The 21,235-nt window shown below is 37.1% G+C and overlaps 1 protein-coding gene across 3 annotated transcripts in view; it reads right to left on the minus strand.

Annotated features, from left to right (window-relative positions):
- Nucleotides 1-10,463: 10,463 nt before the first annotated feature.
- The window catches only part of LOC137396425 (D(1) dopamine receptor-like), a 52,835-nt gene continuing 42,063 nt past the window's right edge, over nt 10,464-21,235 (minus strand). For all 3 annotated transcript variants that reach the window (XM_068082702.1, XM_068082701.1, XM_068082700.1), the window contains 4 exons: nt 21,092-21,112; nt 18,793-18,893; nt 11,741-11,933; nt 10,464-11,376 (listed from right to left, as the gene is read on the minus strand). In XM_068082702.1, coding sequence (XP_067938803.1) covers nt 10,840-11,376; nt 11,741-11,933; nt 18,793-18,893; nt 21,092-21,112 — 852 coding nt within the window. In that variant the 3' untranslated portion in view covers nt 10,464-10,839. The remainder of the gene's footprint in view (nt 11,377-11,740; nt 11,934-18,792; nt 18,894-21,091; nt 21,113-21,235) is intronic.

The following is a 21,235-nucleotide window of genomic DNA, read 5'->3' on the forward strand; positions in this document are numbered from 1 at the left end:
GAGCCACTGTCTACCTGAAAATTGGCCTCTGAGCATGAGTCTATCAAAACCAAGCGTGTAAAAACCTTTTGAGAGCTGCTTTTTGTTGTGATCTGGTCTATTAATTCATGATCACTAGTATCCCCTGCTATTGCATGTGTTGATGCATGTGCACCAGCTTTATTTTTAAGACAGACAGCTTCAAAATGATTTTTGCCTTGCAAAAATTGTAAATCTTGCCAAAATCTTTTCAAGATTCCTTCCTGGCAGCATGACGTCTGCCACAGTATTTGCAATCCACCGACCTAGTTGCCGATTTTGTGTCCATAAAGAAACGATGACTTTTCTTTGAGAGCTCATTCACATTAACTGCTTCCTCTGCTTGTATCTTTCAAAGAGTAGTAGTAGCACGTTCCTCACTTTTACATGGCTTAATCACAGACTCAAGTGTTTGCTCAGTAGAAGCCAGCAGTTTTCTTTTTGTGTCATTGCTTTAAATGCCTAACACAAGTCTGTTGCGTATCATTCTATCCTTCAACTCTTCAAAGTTGCACACTTTTTCCAGATTGTGCAGTCTTGCTAAAAAAGTGTCGAAATCCTCTCCCTCTTTTTGGTCAGCAGTAGCAAACACCAAGTCATGGTACAGTTCATTCTTTGTTCCAACACAATGTGACTCAAAAATATCTAGTATTTTTGTGAGAGTTGTGTGTTCTTTAACACTAGATTCTACTAGCTTTACTGCGGGTTCACCAACTGTGTATAGTAACAATGCAGAATGGTAGTCCTCGTCTTCCTTGCTTAATTTACTTACTATAGCATATCTCTCCCATTGTTTCTTGAACACCCGAAACGCTTCTTCACGATGTTCATCAAACAACAGTGCATTAGGAGGGTCATACCTGCGAGCCATGATAGCTTAGTATAAGTTTTGTAGATCTTCTGTGACTAGATTTTTATTTATTTATTTGCATTAGTTTAAATTAGCAATTAAATTATATTCAGGGGGCTATTACCAGTTCACTTCAGACATCATGTTGCGTCTTACGTTTGAATTAGGTAGAATGCGTACGCAGTATATGTGGGACTATGAAAATCTTTATGATAAAACCTGGCCAGGCTATATCCCTAAATAGATATTCTAATTTTCACGTTGCCATTTTTATCGAGCATGGACTTTTATGCATGTGCAAAGCATAGTCTACATTGGCGTCGGTAATAGTTCGGCACAACAGTGCCTAGCGTTCCGTGTTCTCAACTCGAGTTGTTGAACTCGAGTTGCTGTTGAAAGAACTTGGCCTTGGTTTTTGATGAACTCAAGTTGTGTTAGGCAAAACTAACCTGAGTTTCTAAAAAAAAGCCAAGTAAGTAATTGGGGTGTTTCATTTACAGAAATGTATTTGCGCATATTATATAAAATTTAATTATTGATTAATAATGATTATTTAAATATATATGCAAATTTAATTTTTATATATTGGCGATGTTTGTGCATATTTATTTATATAAATATAAAAAGACAAAAACAATTGCAGAATGTAAAAAGCAAAGTAAAAAACAATTTATGTGGGGCTGGGCCACTTCTTTTTCAAATAAAAAAGAGTTATTTTTCTAAAACCTGACAAGAAAATGAATAAACACCAACAATGAACAAACAGAAATTATTTCAACGACGTTTAGTTATGAAGCAAAAAAATTCTATATAAAAAATATAGCTAGAGAAAATGAAATTATGAGTTGTTTAGTATGGCACCTTACAGTGCTTCGCGTTCCATGTTCTCAAGCTGAGTTGTTGAACTCGAGTTGCAGTTGAAAGAACTCGGTCTGGGCTTCTGATGAACTCGAATTAAATTTACATACTTGAGTTTGTAAATATAACTGGAGCTGTACAACTCGAGTTGCAAACTCTGGACACTCTAATTTGCTATTAGCACTAGTTTTACAGTACATACATACATAGTTTGATTTCTATTAGCTAACGGGTGCCTATTGATGTACCATCGTTAATATAACCAGATCTAGGGTTATGCTACCATAATATCAATATATTGCACCTTACTTTTACAAACTCGAGTTTTTAAATACAACTCAAGTTATACAACTCGAGTTACACAACTCGAGTTAAAAACACGGAACACGAGGCACTGTAATTCGCCATAGAAACTGCCATCAATGATATACAGCCCCAATAAGCCCCAATAAGCCCCAATTTGGGCTGTATATCATTGCTGCCATCAACATTGGTAGTAGCGGTGAAATTTTAATATCTCTGGTTATTGAGTCGAAATAACAAAGCGCTTTTCAAGTTGCAAATAATCCAAATAACAATACAAGCCCCTGAACAAATTAAGGTGAGATGATAGCAAACTCATTTAGTTGATACTTTGATAAATAAAATAATAATAAGTCTCGCAATCAATGATAAACTCCAGTCCTTTCATCAAGCCATTACTCTCAGTTATTAACTCCGTCTTTTTGTACCAGAGAAGATTTATGCATGCTGAGTCCATGTCAAAATGGTGCATCCTGCAGAGGCTTATGAGATATATTTGAATGTATTTGCATCGACCTTTATACAGGAGACACGTGTTCAGAAAGTGAGAACTAAATTATTAAAATTGTTGGAAGAATCTAGGATTTGTAGTTATGCGGTTTTAGGCTAAACCATCATAAAGTAGGTATGTAGATGACTGTATAGAGTGACCATTAGATGGTCAAAGTAAATGTTGGTTGTTTAGAGGAGCCTGAAGCCGATAATCTGTGCCATGGTTGGTAATTTGGAATTTAAATTGTCGTAAAAAAAATTTTGAAACTTTGAGCATAACTTCACACTTTGATTGTACTAGTTTTTGACATGGCTACAAAGTTTTTGCAACTGTAAAATGCTTACTGTTTTAGTTTTTAAAAGATTTTAGTTGGTAATTTTCTGGACATCGAAAAATAATTTATCATGTTTTTCAAAGTTACAAAAATATAGCAAATGTTAGTAGGGATTTATACTGTGTCTTTCCATTCGAACAGTTGGTTATTATTTTTAGAATCTGTGTGCAATCGTTTGTGTTCTTATAATTATGAACAGGAAACATGCATTTGATTGTCAAATGTCTGCATCTAGTCTTTTGCTGAGCTTACGGTGCGACACAAAGAGCGGGCAACTTCAGCTCAGGGGTATGTTGGTATTCATATACAATGCTGATGTATACAGTCTCTTAATTTAGTTATTAAGTGTTACTAGAGTTTCATTGATCTTTGCAGCTGTGGCGGTAACATTCAATGGACGAACTAGTGCAGTGACAACAGGAATCAACCCATTTCTCCATCCTGCTGTGTTGGAGGGAACGTTGAAGCTTAAGTTCAGAACCAGAAGTTCAGAGCGCACCTTTCTCCATGTGCCATTCAGAGCTCCTCCTACGCTATTATCATAAAAATTAAGGCTGAGTGCAGTGTTCAACTTAGCATGTCTTCCTCTCAGTCAGGTATTTTCAGCTTTATATACTTTTTATGGTGTTAGCTTTTTGAGGAGCTCACTTTATCTCTGTCACTCATAGATTTCGAAAAAATAAATTTAATTCAGTTTCACAGAGTTGGGTAAGTGTGTAGTCTCAAAAAATAAATATTAAGCTATATCAAGTGTGATAATTGGTCCTAAGGCTAATATGAATCGTTGTGATTACTGTTTATCAGTTGTTGATTTGCTGTCGAATCTTTTCTATCAATTGGTAACTTGCAACATAACGACTGCGGTATCCGCTAATATTACCAGCTACAAACCTATTCACACCATTCTAAAGTATTCAACACCAGAGTTTAGGAGACATTTTATATTTACATTTATATGTGCAGTTATCCCATGACCAAACGAGGGGAGCAAAGTTGGAGACTTTTTATGATAAATGCATGTGCACACAACTTACGAAAATTATTCATCAACAATGAGACAAACCCTTGTCTCGAAATCTCATCAACACATTTAACCATCGTTTTGTAGAGTCGTTAAAGTATAATAACAATACAAAACACATATAAGCCTATTTAAATGAGTACTCGCTCTGTTGTTGTTGCTCCAATCCCATTACCCATTACTCAAGATCTTAGCTGTTCCCCGTAGCGCACTTTTCTGCAACTCACCTGAGTTGATTGCTGTTAGTATTTGGGCAAGCCACGTTTTATGCGCCGGTGTCATTGCGCCCAGTGCCCCAATGACTACTGGGATTACAGTTGTTCTTACATCCCAGCATTTTTCAATCTCTTCTCCAAGAGGGAGATATTTCTCTACCTTTTTGTCTCTTTGCTGTCTATATTGTAGTCATTGGATAGCTATATCTATTATAGTAGCTTTTTTGTTCTCCTTGTCCACCACTACTAAATCTGGTTGGTTTGCTAGGACATGCTTGTCAGTCCAGATGTAAAAGTCCCAGAGGATCTTAGCGCGGTCATTTTCATTGACCTTACCAGGAGTTTTCCACCAGTGTTGTGGTTTATTAAGGCCATACTCGTCACATAGACTTCGAGTCATACTTTTGAGTCAACCTACCGCCATCTTTCCTATCGAGATACAATTTAGTAGTATCAGATTTTGGGTGGAGCGCTTTATGCATGGTCAGCAGTTTACGAGTTGCTATATATTTTTCCTTGATGGCTTCCTCAGTCCACTTTATTATACCTGTTGGATATCTGATTACTGGCAGTGCGTAGGTATTTGTTGCCATGACTTGGTTCTTGGCACTGAGCTGGCTCCGTAGGACCTGCCGAAGGTGTTTCTTGTATTAAGTAATGGCTTTGTGACGTACCTCGGCTTTGTGGTTGATATTGCTTTCCATAATCCCCAAGTACTTGTACCCTTCTTCTATATCTTTGATAGTACCATTCGGCATTCTTAGGCCATCTGTGAGCATAGAATGTTTTTTCTTAAGAACTAGCCTTCCACATTTCTCAATACCGAAGGTCATTCCGATGTCTTTGCTGTATACCTGAGTGAGGTGTATTAGCGAATCAATGTCCCTTTTTTTGTTAGTGTACAACTTGATGTCATCCATGTAGAAAAGGTGGTTTATCTTGGTGCCACTCTTAAACTGGTACCCATAGTGAGTCCTCTCTAGCATATTGCTTAGAGGGTTTAGGCATATGCAGAAGAGCAGCGGTGATAAGGAGTCACCTTTATAGATGCCTCGCTTAATTTTTACGCTCGCCAGCTTTTTGCCATTAGCCTCCAGTTCCGTCTTCTATTTGGTCATTGACCAAATGGAAGACAGAAACAGTATATATATATATATATATATATATATATATATATATATATATATATATATATATATATATATATACATGTATATATATATATATATATACATATATACATGTATATATATATATATATATATAAAATTGTTTCCTCACCCCGGATACCCCGTATGGGTGGTAAATTTTGCTCTAACTCGGGTCTCCGAGTTAGAGCAGAATTTATATATATATATATATATTTATATATAATTTATATATATATATATATACACCTCACTTAGGTATACAGCAAGGACATTGGAATGACCTTCGGTATTGAGAAATGTGGAAGGCTAATTCTTAAGAAAGGCCATTCTATGCTCACAGATGGCCTAAGAATGGCAAATGGTACCAATAAGAATATAAAAGAAGGGTACAAGTACTTGGTGATTATGCAAAGCAACATCAACCGCGAAGCCGAGGTACGTCGCAAAGCCATTACCGAATACAAGTGTATATATATTTATATATATACATGAAAATATGAATATATATCATATTAACAGATGAATATTTATTTAGTATAAATATATTTTTATATATTTAAACATCTGCAAATATTCTGATTTAAAGCAAAAAAAATTTGTTTAAGAAAAGGTTAAATATGGACATTACTAGTGTAGGTCTATACTTACCGTCTCCAAGAGCAGCTCTACGGAAACCTTATACGCCTTTATTCACTTGGACTTTTATAGAAAAAAATCGGAAATTTTTAAAAACGAAGCCAAATTTAGACTGACAAAACAAGTTGAAGTTTTTGAATACTTCTTATAGTAGTATAGTGTATATATAGTAGTTAATCCATTAAGATGCTGGTCTATTTTCACTTATAGTAATCTCGCCATCAATGATGGATTCCAGTCTTTTCATCAAGCCAGAACTCTCAGTTCTCATCTCCGTCTGCTTGTACCAGAAAATATTTATGCATGCTGAGTCCATGTCAAAACGGTGCATCCTGCAGAGGCTTATGAGATAGATTTTAATCTATTTGCAGTGACCTTTATACAGGGGACCTTTATACAGGGGACCTTTATACAGGGGACCTTTATACAGGGGACCTTTATACAGGGGACCTTTATACTGGGGACTTTTATACAGGGGACCTTTATACAGGGGACACGTGTTCAGAAAGTGAGAACTAAATTATTAAAAATTATTAATATTGTTGGATGAATCTAGGATTTGTATTCATGCAGCTTTAGGTTAAACCATCATAAAGTAGGTATGTAGATGACTGTAGAGTGACCATTAGATGGTCAAAGTAAATATTGGTTGTTTAGGGGTGCTGGATGCCGGTAATCTGTGCCATGGTTGGTAATTTGGAATTTAAGTTGTCGCGAAAAAATTGTCGAAACTTTGAGCATAACTTCACACTTTGATTGTATTAATTTTTGACACAACCACAAAAATTTGCAACTGTAAAATTCTCACGGTTTATTTTATTAAAGATTTTTGTTGGTAATTTTCTGGACATTGAAAAATAATCCATCCTGATTTTTCAAAGTTACAAAAATATAGCAAATGTTAGTAAGCATTTATACTGTGTTTTTCTATTCGAAGAGTTGGTTATTATTTTAAAGTCTGAGCGCATATATTTGTGTTCTTATAATTATGAACAGGAAGCATGCATTTTGTTTATTTGGTTGTCGAATGTCTGCATCTAGTCTTTTCCTGAGCTTACTGTGCGACACAAAGAGCGGGCAACTTCAGCTCAGGGGTATGTTGGTATTCATATCCAATGCTGATGTATACAGTCTCTTAATTTAGTTATCACCCATTACTAGTGTTTCATTGGTCTTTGCAGCGGTGGCGGTAACATTCAATGGACGAACTAGTGCAGTGACAACAGGAATCAACCCATTTCTCCATCCTGCTGTGTTGGAGGGGACGTTGAAGCTTAAGTTCAGAACCAGAAGTTCAGAGCGCACCTTTCTCCATGTGCCATTCAGAGCTCCTCCTACGCTATTATCATAAAAATTAAGGCTGAGTGCAGTGTTCAACTTAGCATGTCTTCCTCTCAGTCAGGTATTTTCAGCTTTATATACTTTTTATGGTGTTAGCTTTTTGAGGAGCTCACTTTATCTCTGTCACTCATAGATTTCGAAAAAATAAGTTTAATTTATTTTCGCAGAGTTAAGTGAGTGTGTAGTCTCATGTAATTAATATGTAATTAATGACATTGCGGAGTTGTCTCTGTGATGTCTCCGTGAATGTGATTTTTAATTAGGCAGGTAGCAATAAGTTTTTTTTATGCGCTGGCAGGTTCTTCTCTGACCATTTATGCAAATTCGTTTATGCACATCTCTTAAAATTATTTAAATAAAAATATCGTTTCTACATGTCAATACAAACAGTCTTTTAACATTTTTAGTTTTTATAAAATAATTTTCTGAAGAATACCAAGAAGTAAATGATCACAGGAATGACTCAAATATTCAATTATTTTTAGAGATCATTGTGAAAAGCGAAACAAAAGTTGTGGATGGAAAGTGGAGAAATGTAACCTGGCAGGTTGCCACAGATGTGACGTTTTAGGTTGACAAAGTAAAGCAAGCGTTCCAGTAGGAAGACTATGAATACATACACACCAATGACACAGTGCTTGTCATGATAGGAGCATGACTGTACTTTGGAAGTTAGTTCTCTGATTGTCATGTAGAGAATAATAAAGAACTCTGTCTATTCCTGGAGGGAAGTAAATTATTTTTGTTATGGTTAGTTGACAGCCTTATGAAAGTGTTCAATTTCAAAGACTTTTATCTGTTGCACTTGAAGTCATTTTCTCCGCACATGTTTCTATTCAAAATCTTACTCGGTTTATTTCACCAGTCTATACTATAGACTGGTGAAATGTGCACGTCTTAGTGTATCTGCGAGTATTCACCGAGTGTATCAGCGAGTATTCATCTAATAATTATATCAACAAGTATTCACCTAGTGTATCTGCAAGTATCCACCTAGTGTAACGGCGAGTATCCACCTATTGTATCTGCGAGTATTCACCTAGTGTATCAGCAAGCATTCACTTAGTGTTTCAGCGAGTGTTGACGTAGTGTATCAGCGAGTATTAACCTAATGCATCAGCGAGTATTCACATAGTGTATCAGCGAGTATTCACTCAGTGTATCAGCGAGTATTCACTTAGTGTATCAGCGGGTGTTCACCTAATATATTAGCGAGTGTTCACATAGTGTATCTGCAAGTATTCACATAGTGTATCAGGGGGTATTCACATAGTGTATCAGCGAGTATTCACTCAGTGTATCAGCAAGTATTCACTTAGTGTATCAGCGGGTGTTCACCTAATATATTAGCGAGTGTTCACATAGTGTATCTGCAAGTATTCACATAGTGTATCAGGGGGTATTCACATAGTGTATCAGGGGGTATTCACATAGTGTATCAGCGAGTATTCACTCAGTGTATCAGCGAGTGTTCACCTAGTGTATCAGCGAGTGTTCACCTAGTGTATCAGCGAGTATTCACCTAGTATATCTACATATAAATCTCAGTGACCGTCAGTCTTTCTGGTTATAGCGATAGCTTTAGGAACAAAACATCCACTTGGCAGTGGATTGCAACGCTGCCACATTCAATGTAATCACTAAGCTCAGCCGTTCTTATCATTTTTACAAATCTATCAGTCTCTTATGCTATTGCAGGTTTCAAACTAAATATCTTCTTTTTATTATTAATTAATAATACCTTTTGTGATCGTTTTTCTTTTGGAACTTTTTTAAAGGCTATTTTCAATTCTATTACCTATTGTTTTTACCTTTGAATGTGCCTTTACATTTTTTTCCCAGCTTTTCCCAAGGGCATTCGCTAAATCTACAAAGTACTTAAACGAAGTTCTGAAGAAAACTCGTAAGAGTGGTGTTGAGACAACGTTTGCTTCTATTGTATCTGCGCTGAACCCAACGCCGCCGACGATACAAGCCGCCGAAACCAACAAGAGGGAACACAACTCTTGTAAGAACAATAACCCCTTAGTTATTCCATTATTTGTAGTAAGTTTTCCGAGCTTGCTGCCTGCAATAATTTTTAGTTTAAATATTTCTTCAACAAATCAATCGGTTTTATTATAACGATAATATTAAGTGTTTAATTTAGGAGTCAAACACAGGCCGACCTGCCTAAAATATTGTGGCAGTATTTAGATTACACAAGCTTACAGATTTACAGTTATTGTTCAAAACAACCAACCTTATCATTTTGCTGCCTGTTGACTTTCTAAAAGGTTTTACACTTGTTATAATAAAAATCATGGCTTGACAATGAAGCATTGCAGTCTATATATACCAGATAGGGAACAATTCTCGTAGAAAAAGCGTAAGACATTTTTTGGTAATGAAAAGGACTAATTACAAAATCCTATCTCGAGAAACGAAGACCGCTAATAATGCATCTTACATGCTAATAATGCAAGGCACTTGCAACGCACTTATATTGTGGATACAACGACGACACAAGTATTTAACAACGCATTAATAACAAGACATTCATGGTCTATTAATAAAACAGGTCTAAAACATTACAACTCCTATGTTTATGGCAACCCTGGGCTTTTCAGTGCATTTTCTTTCGTTGTGATACTAGTGTATGTGCGTTGTATGCGCAATGTTTGTGCATTGCTAGTGCCTTGTATGTGTTGTTAGCGCCTCGTATGTGCGTTGCTAGTGCCTTGTATGTGTTGTTAGCGCCTCGTATGTGCGTTGCGCATGCATTGTATGCACGTTTTACTGACCTGAGATGCACCGTTATCCAAAAATGGAAACAATATTATCGGCTAGGTCACCATTTTCTTTGATCAGCCCACCATGCTTTTTCGCTTCGAGTGTCCAAAGCACCCCGACGAGCTTGACGTCCCTGGGACCGATAGCATCCAAATAGGACAATTATTCAGAGTTATTCCTCCCACGGCCTCTTTCAGGACCACCAATCTTTTCATAGAGTTTGTTCTTTAAAATATCCCGCTTGATTTTCAAGTTCTTGTGCCCTTTGTCTTATTATTGTTATTATTAGTTCAACATATTCATTGTTTTTATTTTTGTCTTCTCAATTCATAATAATTGTATCAAATTGTTTTTCGCTGTAATCATTATAGCAAAACAACCTACCTAGCCAGTGCTTGCTCATTATTTTGCCTTTAAAGACCTTTCCAGATGTTTGATTTTTTTTTCAATTTATTGGAATCGCATGCGACAAAGTCTAAAAGTTAGAGTAGTAAATGTTGTACATGTATATCTTAACTAAGTGGGTGGTACTAACTAATTAGTTGTTGCAATTATGTAGACAGGTCTAGAAAAGGATAATTGTAGCAATTATGTAGAGAGGTGCAGAAAAGGATAATTGCAGCAATTATGTAGAAAGTTGCAGAAAAGGATATTGCAGCAACTATGTAGAGAGGTGCAGAAAACAATAAATGGACGGAAAGTATTACTATACATAGTGATTGAATGGTTAGTGAGAGGTGATTGGCTAACTTCTCTCTAATCAGGTTGAATTACTTAACAAAAGTATTGCTCATTTATCTTTGTTGATTGGTCGCTGTACTTAAGTAGGTCAGACAGGAGGTGGTTATCACAATGCTATTATTTCTGTTGTCTGGTTTACCAGTTCTGGCATAGCACGAAAAGAAACATATCTCGCAGGCAGAGAATAATTGGTTTTCCCTTCACCATCTCCAGAATTAAACGGTTGTTGAAATGTTGTCTCTGTATTCCATAGCATTTCTTCTCCTTCAGCTACAGAATGAGGACCAATGTTGGTGAGAGCGCTACCATTCATTTTTCCTTTTCCACCTGTTGGGTCTTCCCTAGAATTCATAGCAATATCTGACAGCTCAACGTTTGACATGTTGACTTTCCTTGTCAACTCTTTGCGTTTCAAGGTAGAAAGTTTGTTGTCTATACAGTATGGAGAGCTCCCACTTTCTGACAGCTCACTAGATGTAAACCTAGCTTGCATTCTGTGACAAGCTTTGTTGTATTGGATCTTGAAGGCTTTGCGGTATTCTTTTCGGAAAATTCCATAAATCAAAGGGTTGCAAGCACTGGCTAACAGCTGGACAATTGTAGCAAAAGTGTTCACCCAGCAAGGAATGTAACCTTTGAGAACCTGTTAGCAAGAAAGCAAATAAAACTTTACTAAAAAGCATGAAAACAAAAGGAATTACAGAAAACTACGAAATTCAATTAATTGCAAACAACGCCTTCAAGTTATAGAGAATGCTTAAAATGATATCATTTTACCCATTTTTCGGTTTTCAAAATATTATTCAATTAATTTCGCAAAAGTACACAACTTCAAGCTTTTGCTTTTGTTTTTCTCTATGAATAGTGCTGTAATGTATTGTATTTATCATAATGTATTGTTCTATTGACTATTTTTCAACCCAATATTAGATTTCAACTCAATATCTAGGCCATGTATGGTCTAAGTGCATGAATGTGTGGTGTGCCTGTGTACTGAATTCACAAACCTTGATAAGTTTTGTAACACAGAATGGTGTCATACATATGAAAAAGACAAGCACAACAATGAGCAAGCTTTTGATAATGGTGCTCTCCTTTACTGTTGCATTGTGTCTTCTCATCAAGCTTGGTTTGTTGTCTGAGTTTGGAGTTGTTAAGCGGTCTTTAGAGCTTGTCTTTCTGCTATCTTCCACTCCATATCTGAAAACATGAATGATGTTCCTGTACTTATTTTGTCTACAGAAAATATTATGGAACTATGGATTTATCTTAACAATTTTTAACACATCTAATCTGGAAGATCAAACTTTAAACTTTGCAGAGAGCAAGTTTGCATTCTGTTCATGAAAAGTATTGTTATTTGAGACCTTTCAGAAGACCAATGTAATTTCTCCTGGCGCCAGTACAGTTTCTCTTGGCACCAGCGCAGTCTCTTCTGGTGCCAGTACAGTCTCTATGATAACCAGTACAGTCTCTCTTAGGATCAGTAGTTTTTATTGAAGCCAGTACAATCACTACTAGAGTCAACACTGTTTTTTCTGGTGCCAGTACGGTCTCTTGGCATCAGTAAGTCTCTCAACACCAGTGCAGCCTGTTTTAGTACTAGTACAGTCTCTACTCAATCTAATACAAATTTTTCTGATGCCAGTAAAGTTTCTCATAGAACTTATATTGCTTCTCTTTGCACCAGTACTTTCTCTCCCGGTGCCAGTACGGTCACTCCTAGAGCCAATACAGTTTCTCATGGAGCCAGTACATTCTCTCTTGGTGTTAGTACATTCTATTCTGCTGTCAGTACAGAATCGTCTAGTACTAGTACAGTTTCTCTTGTCATCAGTAATGTCTCTCCTGGCACCAGTACTGTTGTATTGTGGGATTTGTTAGGCTCAGGATATATTGGCGTTTAAACTCAAAGCAGTTGCAGGTGGTCTTGTCAATCAGTGTACGGCGAGTGAATAAAGCTGGATAAGTCTAGCGGATTAGGTATTATTGGGTGATATCGGATAGTATTAGGTAGTATTAGGTGGTATTGGGTAGTATTACCTAGTATTGGGTAGTATTGGGTAGTATTGGGTAGTATTAGCTAGTATTGGATAGTATTGGGTAGTATTAGGTAGTATTAGGTAGTATTAGGTAGTATTGCGTAGTATTTGGTAGTATTGGGTAGTACTGGGTATTATTGGGTAGTATTAGCTAGTATTGGTAGTATTGGGTAGTATTGGGTTTTATTAGGTAGTATTGGGTAGTATTAGGTAGTATTAGGTAGTATTAGGTAGTATTGGGTAGTATTGAGCAGTATTGAGCAGTATTGGGTAGTATTACGTAGTATTGGGTAGTATTAGCTAGTATTGGGTAGTTTTGGGTAGTATTGTGTAGTATTAGGTAGTATTGGGTAGTATTAACTAGTATTGGGTAGTATTAGGTAGTATTAAGTAGTATTAACTATTATTGGGTAGTATTAGCTAGTATTGGGTAGTATTAGGTAGTATTAGGTAGTATTAACTATTATTGGGTAGTATTAGCTAGTATTGGGTAGTATTAGGTATTATTAGCTATTATTAGGTAGTATTGGGTAGTATTTGGTAGTATTGGGTAGTACTGGGTAGTATTGGGTAGTATTGGGTAGTCCTGGGTAGTATTGGGTATTATTTGGTAGTATTAGCTAGTATTGGGTAGTATTGTGTTGTATTGGGTAGTATTAGGTAGTATTAGGTAGTATTGGGTATTATTGGGCAGTATTAGCTAGTATTGGGTATTATTGGGTAGTATTAGGTAGTATTGGGTAGTATTAGCTAGTATTGGGTAGTATGGAGTAGGATTAGGTAGTGTTGGGTAGTATTGGGTAGTATGGAGTAGGATTAGGTAGTATTGGGTGGTATTAAGTAGTATTGGGTAGTCTTGGGTAGTATTGGGTATTATTTGGTAGTATTAGCTAGTATTGGGTAGTATTGTGTTGTATTGGGTAGTATTAGGTAGTATTAGGTAGTATTGGGTATTATTGGGCAGTATTAGCTAGTATTGGGTAGTATTGGGTAGTATTAGGTAGTATTAGCTATTATTAAGTAGTATTAGATAGTATTTGGTAGTATTGGGTAGTATTGGGTAGTATTGGGTAGTATTAGCTAGTATTGGGTAGTATTGGGTAGTATGAAGTAGGACTAGGTAGTATTGGGTAGTATTGAGTGGTATTAGGTAGTATTAGCTAGTATGGGTAGTATAGGGTAGTATTAGGTATTGTTAGCTATTATTAGGTAGTATTGAGTAGTATTGAGTAGTATTCAGTAGTATTGAGTAGTATTGGGTAGTATTGGGTAGTATTGGGTAGTATTAGCTAGTATTGGGTAGTATTGGGTAGTATTAGCTAGTATTGGGTAGTATTGGGTAGTATGGAGTAGGATTAGGTAGTATTGGGTAGTATTGAGTGGTATTAGGAAGTATTAGCTAGTATGGGTAGTATAGGGTAGTATTAGGTATTGTTAGCTATTATTAGGTAGTATTAGCTAGTATTGGGCAGTATTAGCTAGTACTGGGTAGTATTGGGTAATATATTAGGAAGTGGAATGAAAGACAAAATCTCTTCTCTTTCTTTTTTGCTTCAGTTCATGTAATAGGTTATATTTAGTTCATTTATACAACATGGCGCAGTTGAACGAGCTTTGATTTTTTTTCTTGATATCGTTAACTAAAGAGTAGAGCAGTGGTTTTTAACTTTTTTTGCCCCATTCCCTTTTTCCAAACCTAAAGACAGAAATTCCCCTCCCTCCCAACAACCTCAAATAATGCACTGCAACTAGATAGTGAAATTTATTTACATATATAACTTATATACATACTTATACATGTATATATGCATTTATTACAGTCATATTTACATGGAATATTAAAAATGAATGTATATTGAAGCTCAATATATCTATTATCGTAAGACAGTCAGCAGACTAGTGCGATTTCTGTGTTTGTTTGGAGCTGACCAGAATTTTGATGTTGGGAGGTGTTGTAAATAGGGCACACCGTAGGTCATCTTTTACTTCCAGACAGTTTCTAGATTTGCTCTTTATGGTTAGCATTGCTGAAAATGGGTACTCGCAAAGATATGTGGAAGCAAATGGTATGAGCATCTTTAAAGCGGCCAAGCTTATGTTGCAATACAATCTTTGGGCCTGAACCTAAAAGTGCTCTATTGATAGCTAATTGAAGTCATCTTTTAATGCAGAGTTTTTCGTCAGCTCCAAAAACTCCTCCTGAAGCTGTTCTGTAATCTTGTGGACATTGCGGGTAAAAGGGTCTTGAGTCAGGCTCATCAATTGCTCTGTCCTAGGATCTAACTTTGGAAAATATCTTTCAAACTCTGCTATCAAGCTGTTCAAATGATGCTTTATGTCGGTTAGCAAAGAAGCAGAAGGAGCTTTCTTGTCAACTAATGAATGCAGAACTGGAACTGAAACTCTTACATTCCCAGTAGCCAGTCTTTCCACCCAGAGTTTGAGCTTGTCCTTGAATGCATTGATACTATTAGTTACATTCAACATCTTTCTGTCTCTACCTTGCATCTTTGTGTTCACTTCATTGATTGAACCAAATTTTTCAACCAGGTAAGCAAGACACTGATGGAAGCCTTCCATCTGCATTGAAGCCAGTAGTTTGGGTTTGTTATGAGTTTTCAATAACTCATTGACCTCTGCTCGTAGATTGAAGAAACGCAGAAGCATGTTACCCTTTGATAACCATCGAACTTGGTGCGGAACAATAGTGATGAGGGCACAGCATCCATATCTTCGCATAACTTGTGGAAGAGACGTGTTTGCAAGGCAGAGCCTTTGATAAAGTTTACTACTTTAATCACTAAAGAAAGGTGTTCCTGCAATCCTTTGGGAAGTTTTTGCTGCTAGCGCTTGTCTTTGAATGAAGCAATGGGTACTCACCACTAAAGAATTCTTTTCTTTTACCAATTGTGCAAATCCAGCACGACAGCCAAGCATGGCTGGAGCACCATCAGTGCAAACTCCAATTAGTTTGCCCCAGTCCAGATGTTCTTTGCTGAAGAAGTCGGAAACCAGGTTCATAACATCAGCAGCTGTGGTGGTTTGTTAGAGGACTGCAGAACAGAAATTCTTCCTCAATTGCCTCTCTGTGTACATAGCGTGCAAACACCATCAGCTGTGAAATGCAAGCAACATCAGTGGACTCATCAAGTTGAATGGCAAACATGGGAGATGACTTGATCTTTTCAATTACTTGCCTCTTTATGTCTGCAGACATATCATTAATCTTCGATTTCACTGTGCTGTCTGAGAGGGATAAATCAGCTATCTTTTAAGCGGCTGTGTCTCTGAAAATAATCTTAGTACACTTCAGCACACAAGGTTTAACTAATGTTTCACCAATTGTGTGTGGCTTCTTATCTCTGGCGATACGGTAAGACAGAGCATAGGATGCCTCAGTAAGGGCCTGTGCCTGGATATAAACGCTGCCAGTGGAATCTAGTTTTGCCCGCTTGAGTTCTCTCTCTTTAGCTTCAAAGAACGCCTTTGATTTATTCATGTGTTCTGCATGTTTATTTATTAAGTGTTGCTTAAGTTGATGTGGTTTCATGAAGTCGTTAGTGAGCACTTTCATGCACAAAACACATTGTGGTACTTCGATGCCGCTTTTAATTATACAAGTGAATCCATAGTTAAGGTAAGAATCAGCATATGTTCGTCTTTTTTTCTTTGACATTTTTAACACCTACAATATGGGATATGCAATCAAAATATTTGAATACGTTCAATATCTACATACCCAAAACATCATACATATGTTAGGCTACAGAGCAAATTGTCAAAATGTTATGCGTTTATGCAAACCAAATTGGTAACTGAACAATTAATATTGCAGGTATGTATATGCATGTAGTGTAGCAATCCTTACCTTTTCCACAGTTTTAGATCTTGGCTTTCTTGAAACTACTGAAATTCATTCACTCCTCGCTGCCCTTTATCTGAGAAAAATTGATGCCACGGAAATCCCCTTTGGCAAAATGCCAAATTCTCCCCTAAAATCCCAAAATTCTCCCCTGGGGGAGGGAATTCCCCTGGTTAAGAACCACTGAAGTAGAAGTACTGGTGATGTTATGAGTTTAACTATTGATGACACTCTTTCACGGGCGGGCGTGTAAGTGAGGTGAGGTGGTGTAGTGCAGGCGAGTTATCCTAGCAGTAAAGTGACAAAGCTGTAAAGTGTCAGTGTTGGAGAGGTACAGGTGAGTGTTGGAATTTATTATTTGCGAAGTGGTAGGAGAAGTTGAGAATCAAAACATTGTAGGAGAGGTGTAGAGTGGGTTGGTGGGGTAACATTTATTGTGTTGTGACGTGATGGAGATGGATTATCCAAAACTGGTGTTTAGCGAGCGCGGTGATGGTTCGTGAGAGAGATTTGTAGAAGAGATGAATTTGTGTATTGAGAGTGAAGTTGAGAGGATAGGTTATGAAGGTGAAGATAGCAATAGACATCCTATTATGAGAGGCAGAGCTAAGTTGATGCCTTTATTGAGAGCTAATGAGCATAGTGATAAGGAGGTGATAAAAAGTGCAGGATTTGATGTACATGGTGTGAATTATAGGCAGGAGAGCATGTTTGTAAAGGGACGTAAGTTCCTGACAGCTGGATAGCCACTTGGTGAAAATGATAGAGAGTTTTTGCAACAAGTTGAGAGCTTGAACAGATTTGCTGGTTTAGCGAATAATGCTGATAGAGTAAGGTTTTTCTAATAGTGGCAGTTAACAGATTGAAAAATAGAGAAGGAATTAGAGACTTTATGAAAAATGCCGATTTGAATTGGGTGATGTTAAATGAGGTATTAAGGGCTCATGAGATGGCGAATAGTTTGGATAGGTTCTTGAGATCAGAGAGTACAGGTAGCGACTTGAAAAGTGAGATTAAGAAGGAGGTAGCACAGGTGTTAGAGTGTGACAGCTGTGTGCAGTACCAAGTTGTGGTGGTGGTGATATAGGATACTATTTGGGAGGTAGATTTTCTTCTAGAAGTAGTCCTAGAAGTGGTAGGAAGTATTATGGTGATAGTAGTGATGAGCATGATGATAGCAGATGTGGGGCAAGGAGTCAAGAGTAAAGCAAATACAGTTACAGTAGAAGGTATATAGAGACAATAGCAAGGAGAGGTATGTCTCTAGTGATGGAGCAAATAGTAGAAAAGGTATATAAGAGATAGATTTTGCTACAATTACAAGCATAGTGGCAATGGGATGAAGAATTGTCTCTTTATTAAATGAAAGAAAATTAGGTCATTTATCCTGAGAATGCAAGGATAGAGGCAGTGAAGTAAGCTATGACAGAACTCGAGATAGCAGCATTAGGCAAGGAGGTGGCTATAACAGCATTGTTGGAAAGTATGGCAGTCGAAATAGCAGTAGTGAGAGGTAGTGTAAGAAATGATGTAAGGAAAAAGTGGGGTAGACCCAGAGATTAAAGTATAACTAGGTATGAAAGAGACAGTCAGTATGAGAAGCGAGATATGGGTCGGCATGATGAAAGATACAGTGACAGTAGCAGGGGTGGAAGTGTAAATTTTTCTGGCTCTAGAGATAAATATGTTGAAGATCAATGACAGATCAATACTGCACAATTATCCGGCCGGATAATTGTGCAGTATTTGAAAGTTATTAGAGTAAATGTTGAGTTTACATTTGACACTGAGGTTGAGGTGTCAATAATAGCTGAGATAACAGCCAATAGGTTAAACCTACGGTTAAAGAGGCCATCAGCTTTAAAAAATGTTGATGGTAATGAATTGAAAGTGGTCAGTCACTTTGAGCCAATGCAGGCTCTTGTGGAGCCAGTACAGACTCTTCTGGTGCCAGTACAAACTTTTCTAGTGCCAGTACAGTCCTTTCTGGTGCCAGCACAGACTTTTCTGGTACCACTACAGTCTCTTCTGATGCTAGTACAGTCTCGTCTGCTGCCAGTACAGACTCTTTTGGTACCAGTACAGTCTCTTCTGATGTCAGTACAGACTCTTTTGATGATAGTACAATTGTCACTAGCAAACCTTCAGTACTTACATTGGATTTTTCTTGCTGTTTTTCTTCAAACTTCTTGTGCTGTCGTATGACTGGGACGATTTCTTCTGGTCATTAGAAAGCTCCATACTTTTTTTGATCTCCTAAAATATATCAGAAGTCAGTTGTCTTACAATTGACCCTTCAATTAACCCTTCAATTGACCTTTCAATTAACCTTTCAGTTTACCCTTCAATTAATCCTTCAATTAATCCTTCAATTAATCCTTCAATTAATCCTTCAATTAATCCTTCAATTAATAATTTAGCCCAGGAAACAGTGTGAATGTCTTTTATTGGTTCAATAGGCAAATGATTGTTATGTCGTTTTTCTCAGAAATTGCACAGTCACACTGAAAAATTATATCAATATTAGTAAGTTCAAAATATTGTCGACAATATGTTTGTCTATGATTAATGATATAAATCGATTATCTTAAAGTGCATTTTGTAAGGCTATAAGCTAAAAAGCCGAAAAATGACCCCTTGCTAAAAAAAGATGGAAAAGAAACAAGTAAGTGCACAACTTGACATTTTAAAAGAAAACTTAAAATATATCTTTGACACCGCGGTGGTCGATGATCTTTTGACTGATATGATGGTTATTCGGATAATGGAAGCTATGTAAACACCAAAGACAATAAATACAATGAAAAGTGATAGTTTTAATAGCTCAAACGACAATAAAGGAACAGGCATAACTGTGGCATTCATCTCTGCTGAAAATAATGTTTCAAAGTATACCATACAAAGACAGTTTTTGTCATACATATGTGAATGGGTGTTTATGTGCAAGAGAACTTGCTTATATAAATGACCTAGCTGGATGGCTGGCGTTGCTCGGGAATTAAAAATCAGCTTATAGACAATGAGAGGTAATTTACATGTAGTAAATTACCTTTCATCATTTGAGAGAGAGGGAGAATGTAGTTGAGAGAGAGAGCTGAATGTAGTTGCCAGCCACCTCGCCAGTGGCAGGCAACTACACTCAGCTACTAGCCTGCCACTTGTTATTAGCCTGCCACGATGCCAATGGCTAATTTGAGTAAGCTTACTAATAAGAGCTAAATATTTGTTCTCACGATTGAGTACGCATAAAATTAGGCTACCACTCTCGATGATATTGCCCCATTACATTGGAGCATAACAGAGAGCACTGGCATTTTTCTACCCATATTACAATATATATCGCCTGGTGAATCTATCAAGCTTGTGTGGCTTAATTGGTAAGATATTGGACTGGTGAACAAGAGGTCCAAAATTAAATCTTCTTCGCTACAGATTCTGTATTCCAAAATTTTAATAGCTATAGCTGAACTTGCGCAGAATCGCACACTCGGTGATAACAAAAACTATATAGGTTCCAGTGATTTGTGTGGAGATTTGACCCAGCAAGAAGGTTAAACGGCCACAGTAAATGTTAGCTAATACTAGTAAAATCACTGAGCAATAGTCAGCAAGCAGCACACTAATAAAGGAAATTTTCAGCTCAGCAACAAAGGGAAGGTTAATCGAGATAAATGTTCGAAAGGTGTGGCCAGTAAGCAAAAAGGTGTGGTCAAATTCAAAAAGATGTTGCTAGAACTTAGGAAGTTGTGGTTAAAAGATAAGAAGGTGTTGCTAAAAAATAGGAAGGTGTGGCTAGAAGTTAGGATGGTATGGCCAGAAGTTAAGATGGTGCAGCTAGAAGTTAGGATGGTGTGGCTGGAAGTTAGGATGGTGTTGCTAGAAGTTGAGGAAGGTGTGGCTAGAAGTTAGGAAGGTGTGGCTAGAAGTTAGGAAGGTGCAACTAAAGATTAGGATGGTGTGGCTAGATTTTAGAGCTGTGTGGCTAGAAGTTAGGAAGGTGTGGCTAGAAGTTAGGATGGTGTGGCTAGAAGTTAGGAAGGTGTGGCTAGAAGTTAGGAAGGTGTGGCTAAAAGTTAGAAAGGTGTGGCTAGAAGTTAGGAAGGTGTGGCTAGAAGTTAGGAAGGTGTGGCTAGAAGTTAGGAAGGTGTGGCTAGAAGTTAGGATGGTGTGGCTAGAGGTTAGGTGGGTGTGGCTAGAGGTTAGGTGGGTGTGGCTAGAACATAGGTGGGTGTGGCTAGAAGTTAGGTGGGTGTGGCTAGAACATAGGTGGGTGAAGATAATATAAAAGTGTGATTAGATGTGATGAAAACAAGACCAGATATTAAGCAGGTGCAGTGAGTTAGCAGGCAAAAATCTGACAAGACTGTGTGTTAATAGGTGTAGCTAGAAGTCTGCTGCCATATCCAGAAAAGCAGAAGCAAAAACAAGCTAGAAAAGAGAAAAATAGTACATACTGCTGTATATGCCATGCTTTTCTGCAAAAAAAATTATTATACTATAAAGTGGAGTACATAAAAGCAAAGAAAGATCGCGTGTAACCACTTAACTATTTAACTTATCAGCTACATAAAAGCTTATCAAATGACACAAAATAACGG

The sequence above is a fragment of the Watersipora subatra genome, chromosome 5 (genome assembly GCF_963576615.1).
Source record: "Watersipora subatra chromosome 5, tzWatSuba1.1, whole genome shotgun sequence".
In the NCBI taxonomy this organism is placed as follows: domain Eukaryota; kingdom Metazoa; phylum Bryozoa; class Gymnolaemata; order Cheilostomatida; family Watersiporidae; genus Watersipora; species Watersipora subatra.